This window comes from Plutella xylostella, chromosome 29, assembly GCF_932276165.1.
Source record: "Plutella xylostella chromosome 29, ilPluXylo3.1, whole genome shotgun sequence".
Classification (NCBI taxonomy): domain Eukaryota; kingdom Metazoa; phylum Arthropoda; class Insecta; order Lepidoptera; family Plutellidae; genus Plutella; species Plutella xylostella.
In genome coordinates, this window is record NC_064009.1 from 2003079 (window position 1) to 2025672 (window position 22594).

General features: G+C 36.5%; 2 protein-coding genes across 2 annotated transcripts in view; one reads left to right on the forward strand and one right to left on the reverse strand.

The window, feature by feature from the left end:
• LOC105383736 overlaps positions 1-22594 on the forward strand; it is a 121262-nt gene that overhangs the window by 11377 nt on the left and 87291 nt on the right. The gene's annotated exons all lie outside the window — the stretch shown is intronic.
• On the reverse strand, positions 13971-16703 carry LOC105383738 (balbiani ring protein 3). Its single transcript, XM_011553831.3, has 2 exons — positions 16568-16703; positions 13971-16025 (listed from the first exon to the last, which is right to left on the reverse strand). Exon 2 carries the CDS (start codon positions 16008-16010, stop codon positions 14199-14201), a length of 1812 nt encoding a protein of 603 aa, XP_011552133.3. The 5' UTR covers positions 16011-16025; positions 16568-16703; the 3' UTR covers positions 13971-14198.

Below are 22594 nucleotides of genomic sequence, written 5' to 3' on the forward strand. Positions count from 1 at the left end.
TGCCTCAGCAGTAGGGACGTGATGAATTGGGATGATGGCGTGAGCTTGGGTGGCTTAATAGCTAGTCACCCCATAGGTGTTTCATGCATAATGTCCCACCTTGGAGGCTAAATGCGGAAAATCAGCTCGCCATGATAGATAGATAGATAGAGTTGGGATACTTGGGATGATAAACCACTTTGTCCTCGACCTTTGACAGTAAAAAGTGGCATCAATTTAAAAAAAACTCACGTGACCAAGAAAGTGGTGAAACAAAAGTTATTCAATGTCCCCCTATCGGCTTACTTTTTGCAACACCCTGTATTGAGCGCTAAAAGGACGAATCTCTTGGTATGTCATAAATACAACTAGCATTTATTTATAAATTCAAAGTTACTGCGCATCGTATGGTAGTCGTTTGATGTTTTGGATTCGCAGTTTTATTATAAACTCGTAAATTAAACTCAGGAATAAACATGTCGGTCTGCGACCTTCTGTAGCTGAAATTATTGTAATTATAAACATGAGGGTAATTGCTAAATTGAACCGAGCAGGAATTTTCGAATCAGTGCCCGATGCCCGTGGCATTTAAAACTCTTTGTAATTTTGTAAGTAAGTATTTTAATTTTAAATTTGTATAAGTAATACAAACTACGTAGATACTTAGGGGACGTCCATTAATCACGTGAGGCTCAAAGGGGGGAGGGGGTACGGAAAACCTCACGAAACATCATGTCTCGTTAGACATCACGTGTATTATTTTTTTGTCAAAAAGCGGTAGGTAACCGAAATTTAGAACGTCGCAAAAATTTGAACGATTTGTAGTATAAATTTTATTGCAAATACACATAAATATTTTTCAATTCAAAACGCAATTTTCGTTACGACCTCACATGATTAATGGACGGCCCCTTATACAAGCTGGCCAACCGTTTCAAATTCAAAATAGTAGGCACCTATCTCCCTGTAAAATTTGAAGAAACATTTATTACATAAACGTATCTAAACAAGAAGGAAGTCCAACATAATTCAACAACGTCAACTTTGCTTACCTCTGAGTGTTGTTATTTTCGAAAACACTTTAAGTATTGTAGCTCCTATAAACCTCTAAACGAATCCTTAGCTAGTAAACAAACAAGAATCTATTAAAAACCAATGCAGGGTCAATAAATCGGAACCGACCGAATTCTGGCTTCCAGCCAATCACATTTGTGTAGCCCGAGCATGAACGCACATTGAAAACAATCGAAATACGCTTGTCATTCCAAATAACAATTTGTATTTCTTGCCAAAAATACCTACCACTACCTCAAGTTTTGCAAACTACAAACTTACGACTATGTGTCCTAAGTCCTTAGCAGTAAACACTATGTTGGCAGAAATTTATTTATTTCATAGTTAAATAGTTAGTTTTTTACGATTGAAGGGAATTTAAAGAGCAATTATTATTATGAACTAGCTGTTCCCGCGAGCTTCGCTTTGCCTTAAAAAGTTTTCTCGTGGGAATTCCGGAATAAAAAGTAGCCTATCTTCTTTCTCAGGGTCTAGAACATATGTATACCAAATTTCATTCAAATCCGTTCCGTAGTTTTGGCGTGAAAGAGTAACAGACAGACAGCGCTTCGCTTCACCTTAAAAAGTTTTCCCGTGAGAATTCCGGGATAAAAAGTAGCCTATGTTCTTTCCCAGGGTCTAGATCGTATGTATACCAAATTTCACTTAATTCCGTTCAGTAGTTTTGGCGTGAAAGAGTAACAGACAGACAGCGCTTCGCTTCGCCTTAAAAAGTTTTCCCGTGGGAATTCCGGGATAAAAAGTAGCCTATGTTCTTTCTTAGGGTCTAGACCGTATGTATACCAAATTTCATTCAAATCCGTTCAGTAGTTTTGGCGTGAAAGAGTAACAGACAGACAGACAGACAGACAGACAGACAGACACAGTTACTTTCGCATTTATAATATTAGTTAGGAAGGATTAGGATGGCATGCAGAGGTATTTAATTTCGTATAAAGTTAGGAATGTACAATGTACCTTATAATATATAGCTACCCATACAAGTACAATTTCTGGTCTGTTTGGGTTTAGTCAAACTTCTAAAATTACTATCACACTAGCTAATTAAGAATTGGAGGTGGATTTGACCCGTTTCTTCACCATTTTGTACTAGTGTTTTTGTAGGGCAAAATAATATTTATATATTAGCAACGACTAATTATATTTTGATATCCGTTAAATAAAATTTTCATTGATTGTTTCAGGTATGTAATGAAAATTGAAGTAAAGCTGAGGTGAAAATAACGTATGTCACGCGACGGTCAAGTCAGCGTCATCGCCTCAAAAAAACTATAAGGCCTGGGTCTCCTATTTACGCCGTAGGTCGCGTCAAGCGTCACGCCGTATGCCGCTTCACGATGCTCACTATAGAAATGTACTGATGCGGTCTCCCTCACACGCCGACGTTGGCGCGTAGACATAATGAGCATTGTGACGCGGCCCACGGCGGTGACACTTGACGCGACCTACGGAGTAAATAGGAGACCCGGGCCTAACTCAAATCTTTTTTCCGGTTCGCATACATTTTCAGTTAGTTTCATGAAGTTGAAACATGGATTTTGTTTGATGGCATGGCACTTGTCTTGCACTGTGTGTGTAACTTGACTATACACATACAACACAATAAATTCCGCCAATATCACGTATAGAAATCAATAACTTTCGTAGTTACTAAAACTGTAATACCTTATCTCTAGAAACGTAAAACTATTAACGTTTACATACGTTTCATTGGTACAGGGTCTAGCGAAAACTATCACAATTTTTTTACGGTTAAGTATAGTAAGTTATGCACATGACAAAAGAAATCGTAAACTCTTTCCGTCTACGCAAAAAAATCCGTACTAGAAAAGGAACACCTGTTAAAGCGCTATTTCAATAATTTTATGTATCTTTAATAACAGAAGACTAACCACTTTAGTAAGTATTAAATAGAATACTTAACTGTTATGTCAAGGTTAGTTGCGTGTTGTGTGTTTACTGTTAAAATACTTAATTGATTTTTTTCTTTTACACAATTTACCTACTCAGATTTATCAAAAATTATAGCTAGTTAAATCCAAGAAAGATTTATGTAACGTCTCAATGGAAATCCTTATTTTTTATATTTTATATTTTCATGGCCGTCAAAGATTATCTTGTCAATTCAATAGGGTAACGTAACGTACCTTGGGACGCTTGTACCTCGGGACATTGATTGTATTTTAAAAACCGGCTAAATAAACACATTAAAATTTTACCCTAGGCATAGTATTTTACTCGCTTGGCAAAACTAGTGAGTATCGTGATCATGCCAGCATCGAGTGTGTGGTGAAGACAATATGAAGTTTTTTGGAGTCAAAAGTAGCTTTTGTATAGTTTTTTGTGTTGCTTTATCTCATTGAGGCATGCTCAAAATAAAGACATGGATGTCACGTATAACTTTTCAGTTATTTAATTTTATGACATGGCAATTATCTGAAAGATTCCTAAATTTAAAATAAAGATATTTAAATTTTGGTTAAATATTGCTTTTTTGTACCTTGGGACACGATTAAATTTGTACCTTGGGACACTGTTTCCTATGGCTTTGTACTATGGAAAATGCAAACATCTAAATAACGCCTTATATCTCTGTTCTGATTAGTGCCAGAGTGAAAATAGACAGAAGAGAGATGCAGTAAATCAATAAGAACAGAGATATAAGGCGTTATTTAGAAGTCTGCATTTTCCATAGTCCAAGCTATAGGAAACAGTGTCCCAAGGTACAAACGTGTAACGTACCTTGGGTCAAAACAAGCATTTTTACTTTTATCTTAATTTAATAAAATCTGGCCACACTAAAGCTTTAGCACAAATACTAGTGATAATAGATTATATATCCTACCGAATAAAGAAAATTTCACATTAATATCTTAGTTGTACGCTGCGATAGCTTAATTCAAAGTTGGGGTAGTCGAAAATGTCCCTAGGTACGTTACGTTACCCTACAGTTCAGCCTAGAAAAATTACAACTGTTATTCAAATAAAAACTGCTATTATTGAAATGTATGCCAAGGTCCGAGCTTCCCACATGTATTTCCAATATTTAAGTTTTAATCGCAAGGTACTTTAGGCAATTGCAGATAGTTATAATAAAATATTAATTATTTGTCGATATTCGGTTAAGTATAAAAAATAAATAAATAAAATAGAGCTCATAGTGATTGGGACCAGGGGCCTTTGGCAAATCTGGACCAGGTAAGTAGGGTAACGTAACGTACCTTGGGACGCTTGTACCTCGGGACATTGATTGTATTTTAAAAACCGGCTAAATAAACACATTAAAATTCCCTAGGCATAGTATTTTACTCGCTTGGCAAAACTAGTGAGTCTCGTGATCATACCAGCATCGAGTGTGTGAATATGAAGTTTTTTGGAGTCAAAAGTAGCTTTTGTATAATTTTTTGTGTTGCTTTATCTCATTGAGGCATGCTCAGAATAAAGACATGGATGTCACGTATAACTTTTCAGTTATTTAATTTTATGGCATGGCAATTATCTGAAAGATTCCTAAATTAAAAATAAAGATATTTAAATTTTGGGTAAATATTGCTTTTTTGTACCTTGGGACACGATTAAATTTGTACCTTGGGACACTGTTTCCTATGGCTTTGTACTATGGAAAATTCAAACATCTAAATAACGCCTTATATCTCTGTTCTTATTAGTGCCAGAGTGAAACTAGACAGAAGAGAGATGCAGTAAATCAATAAGAACAGAGATATAAGGCGTTATTTAGAAGTTTGCATTTTCCATAGTACAAAGCTATAGGAAACAGTGTCCCAAGGTACAAACGTGTAACGTACCTTGGGTCAAAACAAGCATTTTTACATTTATCTTAATTAAATAAAATCTGGCCACACTAAAGCTTTAGCACAAATACTAGTCATAATAGATTATATATCCTACCGAATAAAGAAAATTTCACATTAATATCTTAGTTGTACGCTGCGATAGCTTCATTCAAAGTTGGGGTAGTCGAAAATGTCCCTAGGTACGTTACGTTACCCTACATCTACGATAAAAAAGTGAAAAAATAAAATACGTACGCATCAACAAACGCATCTTTACCTTACAGGGAGTAAGTAAATAAGCACCTATGTACATTAGTAAAAATTACAGTAGGTACTTACAACAGTTTTAACATATTTAAGAGATCATCAGGAAATTTCGATAGAATAGGAATCTTAGAAAAAATACAGATTGAAACAATCTCTAAATTTAACCTCAAAATTTTAATAATTCAATTTCGTATTGTAAAATTCGATACTTCGCCTGTGTCCCAACCAGACTAAACCAGTCATATTAGTTATTCATAAGACAAGGTCGGCCGCACACTTGCGTAGGAGTCAACAATGCCTCCATTATGGTTTGTCGCATGTTTGCGGACCGAATAAGGGCTTGTGGGTTCCTTACAGATGTTTAATGAAGTAATGTTTGTATGACGGTCCGTTTGTCATTATTATGTTCGGCCTTCGAAGGTTGACAAATACGAATATTTTTTCCACAGGTGTTAATAAATAGGTTAAATTATTAAACTAAGCTATGGTAATGTTTGTTCGTCATAACATAAAAGTTCTTCTTTATAAAAAACTTACTTCTTTAGTACGTGATCTGTTACAAAATTTTCAAAATTGTCTTCGATTTAGGTTTTTTGAAAGAGGACTTCAAACAATATTCTGCTATAGAATAAAATTACTTTAAAAATGAAGGAGAAGACAAAATCAAAGTCCAAGTCAAAATCAAATGTTTTTATTCATCGTATAAATATATTTTTATCTGATGAACGTCAATTTTTACAAACTACTCTCCGTTCGGATAAGGGGCTCATGGCTGACTGTACAACTGGATGCCATCACCATTTGAACGTTGACGCGAATTCTCCTGTTCCATATTCGGTCCACCTGATGCGTCCCACACGGTGACGTCACTGTCCACCCACCTGACACATTCAGGGCTGGCAGTAGGAGGCACACTTGGCAGTGTAGAGCTACTCGACCTTTAGTAGAACCTTGTTGATTAAGATGATTGTTGAATCTAGAATGATTTACGTATTTGGTTGTCACCTTATGATTTGGTTCAGACTTGTAAACATTGCTTTTTAATTTGGCTGGTTCTGCTCTGTGGTCTACTTGTGGAAACCCTGCCTCAACACCCATAGGTATTCTGTTAAATCAATTTTTTAGGCAAATTCTCGTTTTCATGTTTTTTGGATCATGGAAGTCAGGTTCATTTGTAATTGTGCCCAAGGGCTCGTAGTCTAATCTAAAATGATTGGATTCCATGGTTGAATTTCAGTCTGAAGGGCAAATTATTAAAAAAAAACATTGATTTTCTTAGCCAAACACTAAGGCCCATCATCTGAATGCAAATCTATCACTATTCTAATCAAAAGGCACCATAGGATTATAGTAGTAAAATGGAAAAAAACAACTCTTACTCAAAACATCTTGAGCAAGAAAAAAACAAAGAACGTCCGTATCAAAATAAACCAACGTTCTTAGGATTGCAGATCTTAATAAGCGTAACATTAGCACATAGATGGTGACACATATGCCACGAAACCAGATTATGTTGTGTAGGTCCGGTCACTTCACAACCGGTTGTAAGGACGATTTTGACATTCGCCTGTCTCTACAGAGTACCGGAATTTAGTGACCTACACACGTCTTTCCACTCCTTTGCGTAAAGGCTTAGTAGACAGCCCTGAGTTGCTTTCCTTAATTAAATTTTTCACTCCAACCAAGCAAATTCGTCAGCCGTCTTTATTCTATGTCCCCCTTGTATCAAGTAACTACAGGCAGAACTCTTTCTTCTGGCGTGTACCTAATCTTTTAAATAATATATTGCGTGACCACAGTGACTTTGACATTTTTATCAATAGCATAGCATCTATTTCCAATGAGCTGGGCCCCAAGTCTGCTATTGGTTACAAAAAATATCAATGAAGATATCCAATAGAGACTCCATTGCAACTCCATTGTCATTGGCCCAAAAACGGTAGTCCCTACGTCTCACGGCCAGTCTCGATAAAATATAAATGCTATTGACACAGAATGACTTCTGGGTGATCGTGACGTCATCTTGGAATATTATCAGTGTTGCCGGTTTTGTCAAATTTGTAAAGCCACCATACACGGATCGTTCGACTTGGGCTTAATTTGAAGATTTTCCACACTATTTATTTAAAAGTATTAGTGTTTTATCTTATTCGATGTTTTTTAAATTCAATAATTGACGTGTTATGGCATTTAAATATATTTTTCATATATTAAACTGGCTGTATAATTAAGACCACAGGCAAAAAAAAACTCGTCGTGTCGATATGTTGCATTTCTTATGTCAACTTTAACAACACAGAGTACATTTTAACAATTTATCGTTTTGTTCTCTGACCAACAGGGTTCCTTTTTCTGAGGTTTTGTTTTGGTTTTGTCTGTTAGTTGAGGATAAAAAAAAGATACAGGCGAATTGAGAACCTCCTCCTTTTTTCGAAGTCGGTTATAAAACATGGCTAAAAGAATGCAATGCAATGAGTATATGAAACATATATGTATAAGTATTAGATCTTCTACCATCCAGTACAGCTATATTTTGCCAAATTATAGACGGCTCCAAACTTTAATCATAACAGATATACCATCTAGCCTGCGTTCTTTGGCTATCAGTGTAGTTAAATCCGTGGCAATCTCCTTCACCACATCCTTAATTCCTTACTGAGGCGAAATGTCTTCACAAACTCCGAGTCCGGCAAACTCAGGAAAGGATCGACATTCCGCCTCATGAAGGCGCGATTTCGACGCCGTTCCTTCAACTCCCGACGCCCTCTATCCACTCTGTCTGCTAATAATAGCATTTCCCACCGCAAATTGAAATGAATATTCCAATTCATGTTGACAACATCTGAATAAAACGTGTATCTTAGGTGTATCTGCTCAATGGCCTCACAAAGGTGATTTTTGACAGATAAACCATAATGAAGCCATTGACGGAAACGTTAATAAATAGTGGACTACGCAAATTGTCACCCGAGAGACGATATCGGTGTGGCACTTGTCAGTGGACTAGCGTTTTGTTCAATGTAATATGAGTGGCTTCATGGTGGCTTCCATCCAACTTCCATCGAGCTGACACTGTGGTCTTAAAAAATACAAGACTGCCAAATGTGTCATTTTTCGCTGTCGACATGCTGTCGACATACAATCGACATCCAATTTTACTCTAATGCGTTTAGTAGACTTGGGGCCCTGGTTTCTGACTACTTTGGTTCTCATAAACCTAGTTAGTTTAATTTAGTTTGATTTCTTTGTAAGTCTTTGTTTTTTGCTTTATAATTTAACTCCCTCTATTTGTTATAAAGTTATGTGTATTTTTTAGATTAAGTCTAATTATAGCTTTAGTTAACTCTCTCTATACTACCTAACTAATCTACCTAGAGGTGGAAACTTGTGAAACATAAGCTACCCTGACATTTGTTATCTACAAAATAAATTAGTTAAGTTTTCCTAATATAGTAAAATAAAATAAAATAAAATAATAAAATAAAGGCAGAGGTGCAAAGCTTCACTAACTTTTCTGCCGTGTTACATTACGAGTTTTTTTGTCATTTCTGATACCTTCAAGTATTTAAAAAATATTTGCGTCGGCCAGGAGACAGCGACTATCTTTATGTTCGTAAAATATATTTTATATACATAAGTACTTAATGATATTTAGATATCTGTAATTTTAAGATGTCCTCCTGTGAAAGTAATAATCTTTTCATTAGAAAGATCCCAAATTGCTAGCGCCTAATCTCTTATCGCCTAACATCATTTTTTTATCTCTATATTCGCAAAATCTGCATCTTCTGTGACCTACAAGACCAGTTTTGTATAAAGACAAAGAATATATTAGTGAGAAAACGGGTTTTAATTCGCCGCGCCCTTCCCAACTTGGTTTTACCCTTTTTTTCGCTCTCTCTTTCTTGTTTACTAAAGTGCTTGCGAAGGTCGGCCATTTTTGTTTCTTTTTATTTTTCAAGTCAAAGATCTGATTAAGTTTTTTTGTTTAGCGTAGCGGCCAGCGTCCACGCAGGTCGCATGCCATTTTATTAAGTCTACACATTTGCATTTATATTTCATTCTTATTAATATTTTTCTATGTGTTGCTTTTTTGTTGAAATTTATTATACCATATTTATTATCTTTAAAATATTGTAAGTAATCCTGGAAGTTAGGTTTTTTAAGAGTATGTGAAACTGCCTACCTTAAACCATGTTCTTACGTAGTACAATACTTTTTCACCCAGAGATACATACATACATTACGAGACAAGGTACATTTGCTTATTTGAAGTAAATTGTTAACAACAACAAAACACACTTTAAGTTTATTTAAAAGAAAATATTGGCTCTTGGCAAGTATGCACTCCTATGAAGATGGTTTTGGCTCGTGCCATGCACCCATTCTCGGAACTGTTATGTCCACAAAAACTAGATTCTTCGAACGATCAGCCAATATTTACCAGGCAATGGTGCCGACTACCTTCCTCTATTGAAAAACATACATATTTATGGCTGATAATTTTATTGTGCGCATTGTATTTTAAGTCAAAAGGTTTACCCTCTTAATTTATGATAGTTATGTAGTTCTAAATGATGGACTTCCTCTTCCAATAATCCATTCCTTTGTGGAAACCTTTAATATTCTATCAGGTATTTGTTGTTGTTCTTTGTCTTATTCAGCTTATTTATTTATTTAATTCATTATTGCACAAATATAAAAAATAAATGTCCAAAAAGAGGGCTTAATGCTAAGAGCATTTTCTACCAGCCAACCTACAGGAGGTACAGGAAAACTTATGTCTGCCCACTGCAAGGTTTACTCCATTTTAAGTTTCACGGTCCTGTTAGGTATATCCACGATTTTTTATTAGGAGTAGGTACCCTATATATGGCTTTTACGAGTTTATTTTACTTAAATGTAATCAGCAAGATTACAACAAAAAATCATCCCAGATTTCCAAGCATAGGGATTACTTTTTTCCAATTATTTATTGTTCGTAGTTTTTTTATTTGTTCGTGTAGGTTTACATATATTATTTACTAGCTGTTCCCGCGCGCTTCGCTTCGCCTTAAAAAGTATTCCCGTGGGAATTCCGGGATAAAAAGTAGCCTATGTTCTTTCCCAAAGTCTAGACCGCATGTATACCAAATTTCATTCAAATCCGTTCAGTAGTTTTGGCGTGAAAGAGTAACAGACAGACAGACAGACACAGTTACTTTCGCATTTATAATATTAGTTAGGATTTGAATTCTTATAAGCTTTTCTTTATTTTGCATCAGATTGGTTGAATAATTTTTCATTCATTTCATGTATTTTTCCAGACACGTTTCAGTTAGTCCATTTGAAATTAATATTATTATGACACTTTATGTGAGTTACTATTATCATCTACCCAAGCCACTTTACTCCTATTCACAAGAGAAGCCACACCACTTAATTTCTCTATGACCACGCAAAACGCATATTCATACAAATTGACACTATCGCCAACACGACTAATCAAACTGGTCAATCATAGCACATGACTGACTCAGCTTAACGATATATCGTTTAGTCATGATGCTAAACGGTCACCCATCCATATCTGTGCCATGTCAAATACTACGAGTACTTTACTTGATCGATCTTTGAGTAGAACTGTGCTAAGCACTGAGCTAATATTCTACATTACATGTTTTACGTTCATAAATAACAAGCTGTTCCCGCGAGCTTCGCTTCGCCTTAAAAAGTTTTCTCGTGGGAATTCTGGGATAAAAAGTAGCCTATGTTCTTTCTCAGGCTTTAGACCATATGAATACCAAATTTCATTCAAATCTGTTCAGTAGTTTTGGCGTGAAAAAGTAACAGACAGACACAGTTACTTTCGCATTAATAATATTAGTTAGGATAGCTGAAACGAAAGAAAAATCACAGCCAATTGTATATTCGAAACGAATTTTGAGGCATAATCTTGAAAATATATTAGTAAAACCTATTCGGCGTATATGCAAAATAGGGTTTTTTCATAAACTTATTACCTAGTTACTTATGATAGACGTTCATGAGATTTAACGATGAGCTTACAAAGATTTTTGCTGCGCTAAGCAAGACGCCCGCCTGTCCAGCCATAGCATTACCAAATCACTTATAACTCTGGGTTCCAATTACTTTTAATGTCGTATAGGATGTATGAAGGGCCTATAAACTAGGCATGTAGAAGCCAGTCACTGTGATTACGCATAAGCTTCACTTAAAAGTAAGGATCCAAATATCGGTATCGTACGTGGATGAACTTGAGTGAATTTCTACAGGGTGTTGCTAAAAGGGTATACTAAGCCGAAACCTACATATGCAGCATGTTATATCTAAGCCCGAAACCGAAATCATAATTTGAAAATTCGCGAAAAAAAAAAACATTTTCCATAGAAACTTTGTTGGTCACGTGACTTTTTACAATGGAAAAAAAAAATTCGCGAATTTCCAAATTCTGATTTCAGTTTTGGGCTTAGATATAACATGCTGCACATGTAGGTTTCGGCTTAGTATACCAATTTTGCAACACCCTGTATACGCAGAATACTGAATGCAATGCGTCTTAACCTTAACTCGACGCAAAGATTTAATGCTCACATACAAAGTAGCAGCATGTTATAAAGCACCGCTATGCAGAACCGTAACAAGAAACTGTAACATTTAGTGTAATCACTGATTACCGAGTGATTACCGTGTGATTACTAATATTTACTTAAGCTGACCGTCTCTGCGCTGATCGCCCGTTTGACAACTTTCGTTTGAGGTCCCGGGTTTGTTTCCGTTAGAGAGCCTGCTTCACTACGTCTGGATAATATCTATCTGTGGGATAAAAGACATGCTGTCATGGGAAGTGCGTTCTAAATAAATTCTGTTCTATACAAATTCTGAAATTCGTGAAAAAGAAATGTTCTGTCGTTTTGAAGCAAATAAAAAACATAATTACTATATATGAGTCAGTGTTGGTGTTGTAATCTCTTTTTATTAAATTAATTCTGATTCTGTGTCACCTCTTTGGTGTTACAATTAACACGACTAATCAAAGAGAGCTCTTTTAAAACACCAAACCTACACCTTTGTCTTACCTAACTGTAAGTCATTATCCCCAATAATAAAAAAATGGATAGTTCTGGTTTAAACCCAAGTTTAGACTACTATATTGTATGAAATCTCTGGACTGTTCTAAACTCGATCTATCTTTAGTCTACGTTTTATAATAAGGGCATTGGTCTAAAACTGCGTCTAGTGGGAACAAGACTCACCCGTTTAAACCGACGTCGTCGATACGACCGTATTCCCTCGATTCACAACCAACACACTGTTACACTCTTAACAACCTTACCTTTAACAACTATTTTCGATTATCAAAACGGCACAAGTAAAATAGTTCTCGTGTTGTGTGAATATTTTCACACATTCCCGTTTCGTCGCTTTTTGCTTTGATGTCAATAATCGATTTGTTATTATTGATCGGTTTTCAGACAGAATCGGGTGAATAGGAACAGTTAAGGTAGTAAGGTAATGATTGTAGAGTAGGTTACTGAGGTGCACTGCTTCAATGTTCACTATCGGATGACGTAAGACGAAACTTTTTAGGGATACAATGTGTCAAAAGTATTCAACAAAATTCAAATATATCAATGGTTGAAGTTCCGCTTCCGGCTATATAAATTCATGAAATAAAACGGAAATGGAACGGATATATAATATATTTAAGCCGTACCGTTCTTTACGCACATTTATTTTTTATCAAAAAGTCTTTGAAAAATCGCACTCTTTGATTAAATATAGATTTATTATATAAAAGGATATTATAGATGAACTCTAACTACTACTAACATTTTTGAAAACTTATGTCGAGTAATTTCATCTTCCTTTCCACATTGCAGGCCACAATATTTTTGCACGAAACAACAATTGTACGTTAAATGTCATTGAAATGATTAAAAAAAATAGCATTAACGAACCGATTTCTGGGACCTTGAACTATTTGCAAAACAGACCGGAAATCAACTATTTCGCTTTATTATTATTATGTATAATTAAGTATGTAGATTAGGCAGTATTTTTGCACTTAAATGTGTGTATTAATATTAATAAATTAAATTACCTCTGTATTTTGTGTGATAGAACTTTATGTAGGTACATTTAAAGTTAGTACGCAGTATTTTGTCGTGTTCTAAAAATTTAAGCTACTTGTTACCTTGGGCAAATACTAAAGGGTATTTATGAAAATTAACTTCTAATAAATTACGATTTTTTTACATTATTATAGTTAAATAAAATATTTAAAAATATAATGTTTGCATCGGTTTTCACATTCTTTTTCGGTTTAATAACAAAAACACACTGCCAGCAAGGTACCCTTATAATATGTCACGTCACGAGTAGACTACTCTTATAATTTTGTATTATGATTACGTGGGTGTGGTAATTAAATATGGCGACCGAATGGCGTAGTGGTTAGTGACCCTGACTACTGAGCCGAAGGTCCCGGGTTCGATTCCCGGCTGGGGCAGATATTTGTTTAAGGACAGATATTTGTACTCGGGTCTTGGGTGTTGATATTTATATTTAGTATCTATCTATCTATGTATTTGTGTAGATATATCCGCTGTCTGACACCCATAACACAGGTTCTGCCTAGCTTGGGGTCGGATGGCCGTGTGTGAGATGTCCCCACATATTTATTATTTATTATTATTTATTATTAAATATCAAATTAGGAACTACGACGTTTTGCATTTACGTAGATGAGCTATCAGATTGCGCTTATCTTACTGAGTAGCTAAACGACTCAAGCTATTACATACCCGCTTATATTCTATATACAATAAGATATTTATCAATGAAACATGAATGCATTATTTTACATACTCTTTATTAAGTACAGAATTATTTACGAAACAAATCTAAAATCTAAGAAAAAAAGTTTGAAGGGTTACATTTTGCCAAATGGTTCCAATATTAGGTTAACAATTCAAGATTCTTACACATATAAGTGAACGAACTACTCACTACTTGAAAACAATACAATACATATTGTAGTTATAATATTATGTATTAACAATATTTATTTGCCTTCATGCCCTACTCACAGGAGCATTCCTTGCATCGAATTATCTTTCCATCTTTGTTCTCGCAAATACAAATACATTTAGCCCCGTCGGTTTTGATGCAAACACAACCATCTTTCTTACATTCCTTATCAGCCTTGCATTTGCAATCTCCACACTTCTTGATGTTACCATCAGTGCAAGCACAATCATTGCACTTCACAATATCTCCCTTTTCATTCTTGCAAACGCAGATGCAAGATTTTCCGTCAGTTTTGATGCAAACGCAGCTCTTTCCAACGCATTGGCAGTCTCCACAGCTACCCTTGTCATTCTTGCACTCACATTTTCCACATTTCTTCAATCCCTCTGTCTCTGAGCAAGAGCAGTCATCGCAACTCTTGATGTTCCCCTTTTCATCAGTACAGAGGCAGATACAAGACTTTCCACCCGTAGAAATGCAGATGCACTCTGATTTAGAGCATGTTTTCTTTTCACCAGCTGAAGATGTCCCGCATTTTCCGCCAGTACAAGCGCAATCATCACAAGCTATGATTTCTCCTTTTTCATTCTTGCAAACACAGATGCAAGGTTTTCCATCGGTTTTGATGCAAACACAAGCATCCTTTCCGCATTTCTTAGCGCCACTGCACTTGCAGTCTTCACACTTCTTGACGTTACTATCAGTGCAAGCACAATCATTGCACTTCACAATATCTCCCTTTTCATTCTTGCAAACGCAGATGCAAGATTTTCCGTCAGTTTTGATGCAAAAGCAGCTCTTTCCAACGCATTGGCAGTTTTCACAGCTACCCTTGTCTTTCTTACACTCGCACTTGCCACATTTCTTCAATCCACCTTCTTCAGAGCATGAGCAGTCCTCACATGTAACAATTTCACCTTTTTCATTCTTACAAACACAGATGCATGACTTTCCAATCGGTTTGATGCAAACACAGGCACCTTTTCCGCACTTGTCATCGTTGCATTCACAATCATCGCAACTCTTGATGTTCCCTTTTTCATCAGTACAGAGGCAGAGACAAGACTTTCCACCCGTAGAAATGCAGATGCACTCTGATTTAGAGCATGTTTTCTTTTCACCAGCTGAAGATGTCCCGCATTTTCCGCCAGTGCAAACGCAATCATCACAAGCTATGATTTCTCCCTTTTCATTCTTGCAAACACAGATGCAAGGTTTCCCATCGGTTTTGATGCAAACACAAGCATCCTTTCCGCATTTCTTAGCGCCACTGCACTTGCAGTCTTCGCACTTCTTGACGTTACTATCAGTGCAAGCACAATCATTGCACTTCACAATATCTCCCTTTTCATTCTTGCAAACGCAGATGCAAGATTTTCCGTCAGTTTTGATGCAAACGCAGCTCTTTCCAACGCATTGGCAGTCTTCACAGCTACCCTTGTCTTTCTTACACTCGCACTTGCCACATTTCTTCAATCCACCTTCTTCAGAGCACGAGCAGTCATCACATGTAACTATTTCGCCTTTTTCATTCTTGCAAACACAGATGCAAGATTTTCCATCAGTTTTGATGCAAACGCAGCTTTTTCCAACGCATTGGCAGTCTTCACAGCTGCTCTTGGTCTTAGAGCACGAGCAGTTACGGCAGACTTTGGATTCACTGCGACAGAGGCATCGACAGGTGCCCTGGCCAGAAGTCATGGGGCAGCACTTGGAACCATTGCACACGCAGTTCTTGCACTCGATGACACGACCGTTCTTGTCAGTAGTGAGACAGAGGCAGCTTCGGCCAGCAGTCTCGATGCAGAGACAGTTGGAGTTGTCGCAAGACATGGTCTTAGTGGGTTTCTTGCAGCAAGACATTTTCGTTTTGGTTGACTGTAACAAGAGATGTTTTGTTAGTAAATTGAGTTGATAGATTAAAGTTTACTTATAATATCCCCGGTTTTATTAAGACCTACCAACATACCATTCATGTACCTATGTAATGAAAATCTATAGTACAATTGCCACTGGACATGAGTAATCAAATCAATCATAAATAAACCGTAAAAGGATAATTTGAACTTAAACCAATACAATAAATATTTATGTCACCGTTGGAATTTCAGTAATGTGGCCGTAAGGTTAACAATGTAAATAAATAATCGTGATAAAGCAATCTGTTTAAGTAACTAATAAGTTAACGAACATAAACTGATACGATTTGGTCAAACAAAACACAAATATCTAAGCGATAACTAATACTACGATGCAATGAATAAGTAAACACGGGATGGGACGAAAACATTACCACTAAGTTAGGACACTTAGCGTCAACACACGAAAACATTCTATCAGGCTGCTAGCAAAATATAAGAAAAATAAAATTAACACACATTTCTATCCTGGCCACAAATAATTCCAGCAGAAAAACTTACCTTTTTCAAAAATAGAACGCACGTTTGAATCTCAGTTCCACTATCACTTTCACACACACGATAAAACCGCTCGAGTATGACTGATAAGGGCTTCACCGCTACGATTGTTTATATCAGAATGAGTAGTGAGTGGCGCGCGCAACTTGATTCGTGACGTGTGGAAAACCGTGCCGTGTGAAGTAAAGGCTTTTGGTGACGTGTGGAATGGAAACGGTTTCCAGAATGCCTTCGTTCGAATGTTCTGGAAAGTCTGGATTTTTCTTGAATGTCTTTTGGTCTTTTAACAGTAAGAATCATTTGGGATGTAAGATTCTTCTCTATCATCAAATAAGAACTTTAAAAAACTTTACTGTCCTGCTCAAAGACAATTCCGCCAATCATAGACCTTAATTTTTAAGTTTCTAGTTGTGTTGAAAATTGGCTGTACAAACTGCGAAATAAAAACGAATCTTGTAAATCTGATACTGTTCATTCATTTCCTGTAAATCGGATATTTATTGTGTGATTGAACGTCGCGATGCAAAAATAACTATAGGTATCACGTCCATCCACACATCCACAGCCTCCGCCTACCCATCAGGGTCACAGATGTGCATACAACTTGCATGACCCACTTCCGAAATCCTCCATTCATTGCAAATCCATAGTTGCACACAGCACACTAGTGTGACGTCATGCGATGACGTATCACAATATTTGCTATGAGTCATAGCGTCGAGGTCATCAGAGTCATGGAGCGTAGTACAGTTTATGTTTCGTGTGCACTTGTTTGAGTGTCGTGTGAGATTCTGTTTGTTGTTTTCACTTATCTGCAACTAGCTTTTCGCTGCTAGATTCACTCGTCTTCATATTATTATGTTTTATTTGATTTTATATCGACGCAGGATATCTAGGTTTTCTCGTCCTGTGTTTTATACAGAGTGTTACTAAGCCCTCAGGGGGTCATTCTGAACAAATTTTATTCTATATGTTTTGAAAATGCACGCAAAAAAGACTTTGTGCAATGCACGAAAAATTTTGTTGGTCACGTGACCTTTTTACTATGAAGTATACTGTATAAAGTAGGAAGTAATATGCAATGATATAATAATATATTGTTTGTGTAAATCAATAAATTACTAGATACATGATATATTTTTTACTTTTCATAATATAATGTCAAAAGTGGTTCAGTTACCATCTAGCTGTGACTTGTAAGAAGCACAACATAGAACTTACAAACTAACTTACTTTCTTACAAACTAACAAACATAACATTTTAATAATTATTATGGTAGTGTTCAACGTTCTTATCTGAAAATAACAAAAGATTATGGGTTTGATAAATGGTAAAATAAACACTGGTTATATCATGTGAAAAACATCTGTCAAATTCTCTTGGAAACAAATAATCGAAAAGCGATAATTCTTGTTACGAGTATTTACATGTGTAAAATGTAGTAGGTTTCAGAAGAAAAAAATATGGTTCATTTTTGTAATTACTTAACTAAAAAAACCTTAACATAAAAATACTTACTGAGCATTTTTCTACGTCGATGTTACTGGGTAAATAAGTACTAATTTAACTCAAATAACCTTGACCGAGAATGCGTTTTTGCATACGCCCATTTTAGATCGCGAGCGTATTGCAATTACAAAATGTACCAACTTAAATGTCCGACCTCTGATTAGAGCACGAAAATATAAGCACGATTCACGAACACCTATAATCCGATAAGTTATTGTAAACTCAGTAGCTTCTAGTATACAGTGTGTTGTTAAAAAGATCTTGGAAATTTATATCTAGGTACCTGAGTTTTAAACGTCAGAACAGAACTCAAAATCGATTTTCGTATCAGTACTACCTAAATATACGAAAGATGATCGTACGGATAGATCTGTACGGATACCGCAGAATAATAATACCACACGTTATATAAAAAATACAAAGTATGGATCTCATTAAGCCCTGGAATACATACCTAGGTATTCAACAAATAATTTTGATGCAATCGGGTTCCCGCTTTCGCAATGCAATAAAAAAATAACATTTAACATTTGCACGTACAATCTTTGACAGATTTATTTCAGCGTGACAGAGTGAGCTAATGGCATTTCATTGATAAAATAGTGGAAAAAAATACAAGTACAAATTCCAAGAATCTTGCTTACAGCAATTTAAACCTAAAGTGAACCAACCTAGGGATAAAATTTACTATCACTCACATAAATTAGTTCATCCGAAGATACTGTCAATTTGTTGCAAGTTTGCTTTATTTTAAGTTGACTGTCATTTTTTTATCATTCCGTAACTAAATGTGAGTTTCTTTAAAATAAAATAAATGGGACCTGTTATATTTTATGGCTTTGCTCGTCTTGAAATGGTAATGCGATATTACAGATAAGGTGTTAAAAGTTTTTATGTTTAATTTTTATTAGCTTGTGTAGGAGCAGTAGAAACATTAAGATTATAAATAATAATATAATGTTGTACTTACTTATATATTATATCGCAGATATTATCTAATGCCGAATGGCTTATTAGTACGGTGCAACCATGCTAAAATAATACAAACAGATATACTTACCTAGGACTTGCCAACTGTTATATTTTTATATTTATATAACACCATACTTTTTTCAGAGATCCAATATGATTCCCAAGAACTGAAGCGCAAAAAGATAATCCCCTCTACGAACGTATGTTGCAGTAAAACTCCTCCAACTATGCGGCGATATTATTTCCGGGCATTCCGTGGACATACTGACAGCTTCCCGACTGCATGCCTGCAGCATTTTACTTTTTGTTGTTTGCATTATGGCCTTTATGGCACGGCGTTAGGAACCAAGTTAAGAATGAAGCGAAGTAAATTGTTATTATACTAGTCCAGCTGCTATTAAAGCCGCAACTCTCGAGTTAGCTATAATATTTTAGACTATAAAAATTATTTTTGATCGGTGAGAAAATGTATGGGTGCGGTATAAAAATCGGCAAACTAAAGTACCTACCATAGGCAAGTCAATATAATTATTTGGCAGTAAAAGTAAATCAAAACACTGTGACATATTATACTTATTTCCCATCAATACAAAAAAAATGGTAGATTTTTCCCGAAATACCTATAACAGTTTTACCGGACCAAATTGGATTACCTAAGCCACCATGTATATTACATCTCCCTCCCAGATCTGTCCAGCCGCCCTTACGGACATAAATGTCATAATTCCTGGCGTTTCTTTGTAGCTGATGTGTTTAATTGGATGCGACTCCCAGCATTCCTGGCCGTGTGATGATGTCCAGGAACTTCAATGGAGTGGCGGTGGCTAGAGCGTGAATGGTGGAGGAAAATGCGTCTTTTTTTACCTGACTACAAGCAAACAAAAAGGAAGATTCCAGACTGAAGTGTGTATTTTCTAAGACGGGATTGTTGCGGGAGAGAAAATTTCTGTGAGCATGAGCATGTTTTGCAAAGTTTGTGAGGTTTAAGAATGAGACTTTCCTCAATAAATGAATGACATTAAGTTATTCTGTTAAAGATCAATTTCAATGATTTATATCTGTATTTATAAAACAAAAGAAGAACGAACAATAATGATCAAGTAAATAAATACCTCGCAGGTATCAAGGTCCTTTAGCATAATGTATAATGCCAGTAAATAACAAAGGTATGTATGTAGTAGGATGACACCTAGATTGCAAGTTGCAAGGTCAACTAGTTACCTAGATCCTAGAATAAGCGCATTTTATATCAAATGGCCTTTAGTTGTATAAAAAACTTGTTTTATATTAGTATTTTTAAAACATGCACATGTGTGCACTGCACTGCTTTGTGTGATAGAATAATACAAAGGTGCATATCGTAATCTATTCGCTAGTGCGATGTTCAATCCCAATGTAATTAGGGGACAGCCATGTTTATCTTACTTAGGAGCAGTTAAAATAGAATAAAACGTAGAAAAAAACCTTTTCTCGCGTAACTTTTTCTGTGTTTGCGTTTATAATAAAGGGGCACCTTTCAAGATTCAATATCTTTCCGTCATCTTTAAGGAGTCTACACACCAAACCCGCCGACCCGCCGACACAGCCCGGCGGCTTGGTGTCGGCGACCCAAACCCGCCAACCCGCCAACATGTGTCATGGGGCTGTGTCGGTGAGTTAGTCGGCGGCAAGAAATCAGTACAACTATTTTAGTTAGTGATTGCAGTGTGTACGAACGTGGAGTGTCGGCGGGCAACTGAGCGTGCGCGTACGCAAGTCGCCGGCCATGCCGCCGACTTGCACGCGCGGGTACGAGTCGCCGACATGATTCTTGAAACAAAGTCGCCGACACCAAGCCGCCGGGCTGTGTCGGCGGGTCGGCGGGTTTGGTGTGTAGACTCCTTTAGAATACAACACAAAATTGACGACCAAACACGGAACATTATACATATCATACCAGTATCGATAAAAATAGCAAACACAATCATACCCATGTTAATTGTTCGTCACCTCGACATGGACTTACGACCTTGTCGTATGAGCCATATGCATCTTCAATACCTTGTCCTTTATGACATCAGCGGCAATATCCATTTTGTTTTTCCCGTGTAGGTATATACATACCAGCCGCAGTTGCATGGGTTTCTTTATCTACGTAGATAAACTCGTAAAATGCAGTCACGTCCAAATTCCAATGAACCAATCGTTTTTCCTTACTTCGATATGTCTTATATATTTTTTTCTATTTCCAGGTATGTCCACTGGATACCAGCTATATATGATACAGTTTTACCATCAGTAAGTTATTGTGTGATAAATAATTTTCCGTTATGTGGGTCATGTGAAAACTATAATTTTTCTTACTTAAGGATAGGTAAACTAACCTAATCCTAAAATCAAACGAGTAACTCAATTTTGTTACAGAGATTAAACAGAAATGTATCAAATGTATAATATAGTTAGTAACTTACTTATATTATATTATACTTATTTGTTTGTTAAATCTCCGATAACTTTAAATTCTGTTAGATTTGAAAGTGCCGCCGACATTTTTATCGCCATCCCATTCCCGCATTCGAAATAAATCTCGATTTTTTGTGGGATCGATTGGAATAAATCGAATAAATAAGTCCTTATGCGTTCAGTGGTACAGTAGGTGATGGTATCTTGCGATAGGCCAATAAATTGGGACCAGAACCGAAGCGGCAGTTTCTGTCTCAAGATCAGCTTACCATGTGGAGAATGACATGAATGTTTCTAGATCTCAGAATTTAGTTTCTGCGTTTGTATTTGAATACGGATAAGTATTTACCATTTTATCCACCGTATTCTACAGAGGCTATAAATAGGAAAATTAGTTAAGAATTCTTATGTAAACTTAAATTATGTAGCTTAATACTAGTGCGATATTAATACAGGCTTGAATTTCACGAGCCTCGGGTTTCATATTTCCTGATTTCAGAGTGAGCGTTGATCAGTTTGCCTGATACATTGACTTAGTAACGGGAAAGCCACTGATAAAACTCCATCCTTCCAGCTACCGTATCACCACCGGCAGCGTCGCTCGCCTGTCAAAAATGTGTGAGATCCATGCAAGTTACTACTGAATAGCGAGTGACTGCTTAAAGATTGTTTAAGGTATATAGGTATATGTACTCACGACTGTAATCCCCAAGGTGGCTCACAAGCGAGCCACCCACTTTTCGCAGCACATTTGTACTCACGTGATAGGTGGCGAACCATATCGCCGTTTTATAGATAAAGATTGTTTATTGCTAATATTCGGTGGTGGTAACCCCACGCAGCCCATATTCTGGTGCGGCTCGCGATCCGCAGGCGATTCCGTAATGAAGTCGTTCCGCTCCAGTATTTATTCACCCGCGCGGGGTCGCGTCGTGAGGTCGCGAGATGAAAGCGAGATTGGGACGGTTCCCACAGGGCGGTGTATTCGGAGTGCCTGTCAAAAGTGACAACTCGCAGTCTAGACGGCCTAGGATGTGTAACTGGAATATTAGCGTGAGGTATGTGGGACATGCAGGGGTTACTGTGTGCTTGTATCTGATTGCAGT

What these genes read in the sequence shown, in the direction of transcription:
- LOC105383738 (XM_011553831.3), bottom strand. Translation starts at nt 16,010, where the DNA reads ATGTCTTGCTGCAAGAAACCCACTAAGACCATGTCTTGCGACAACTCC.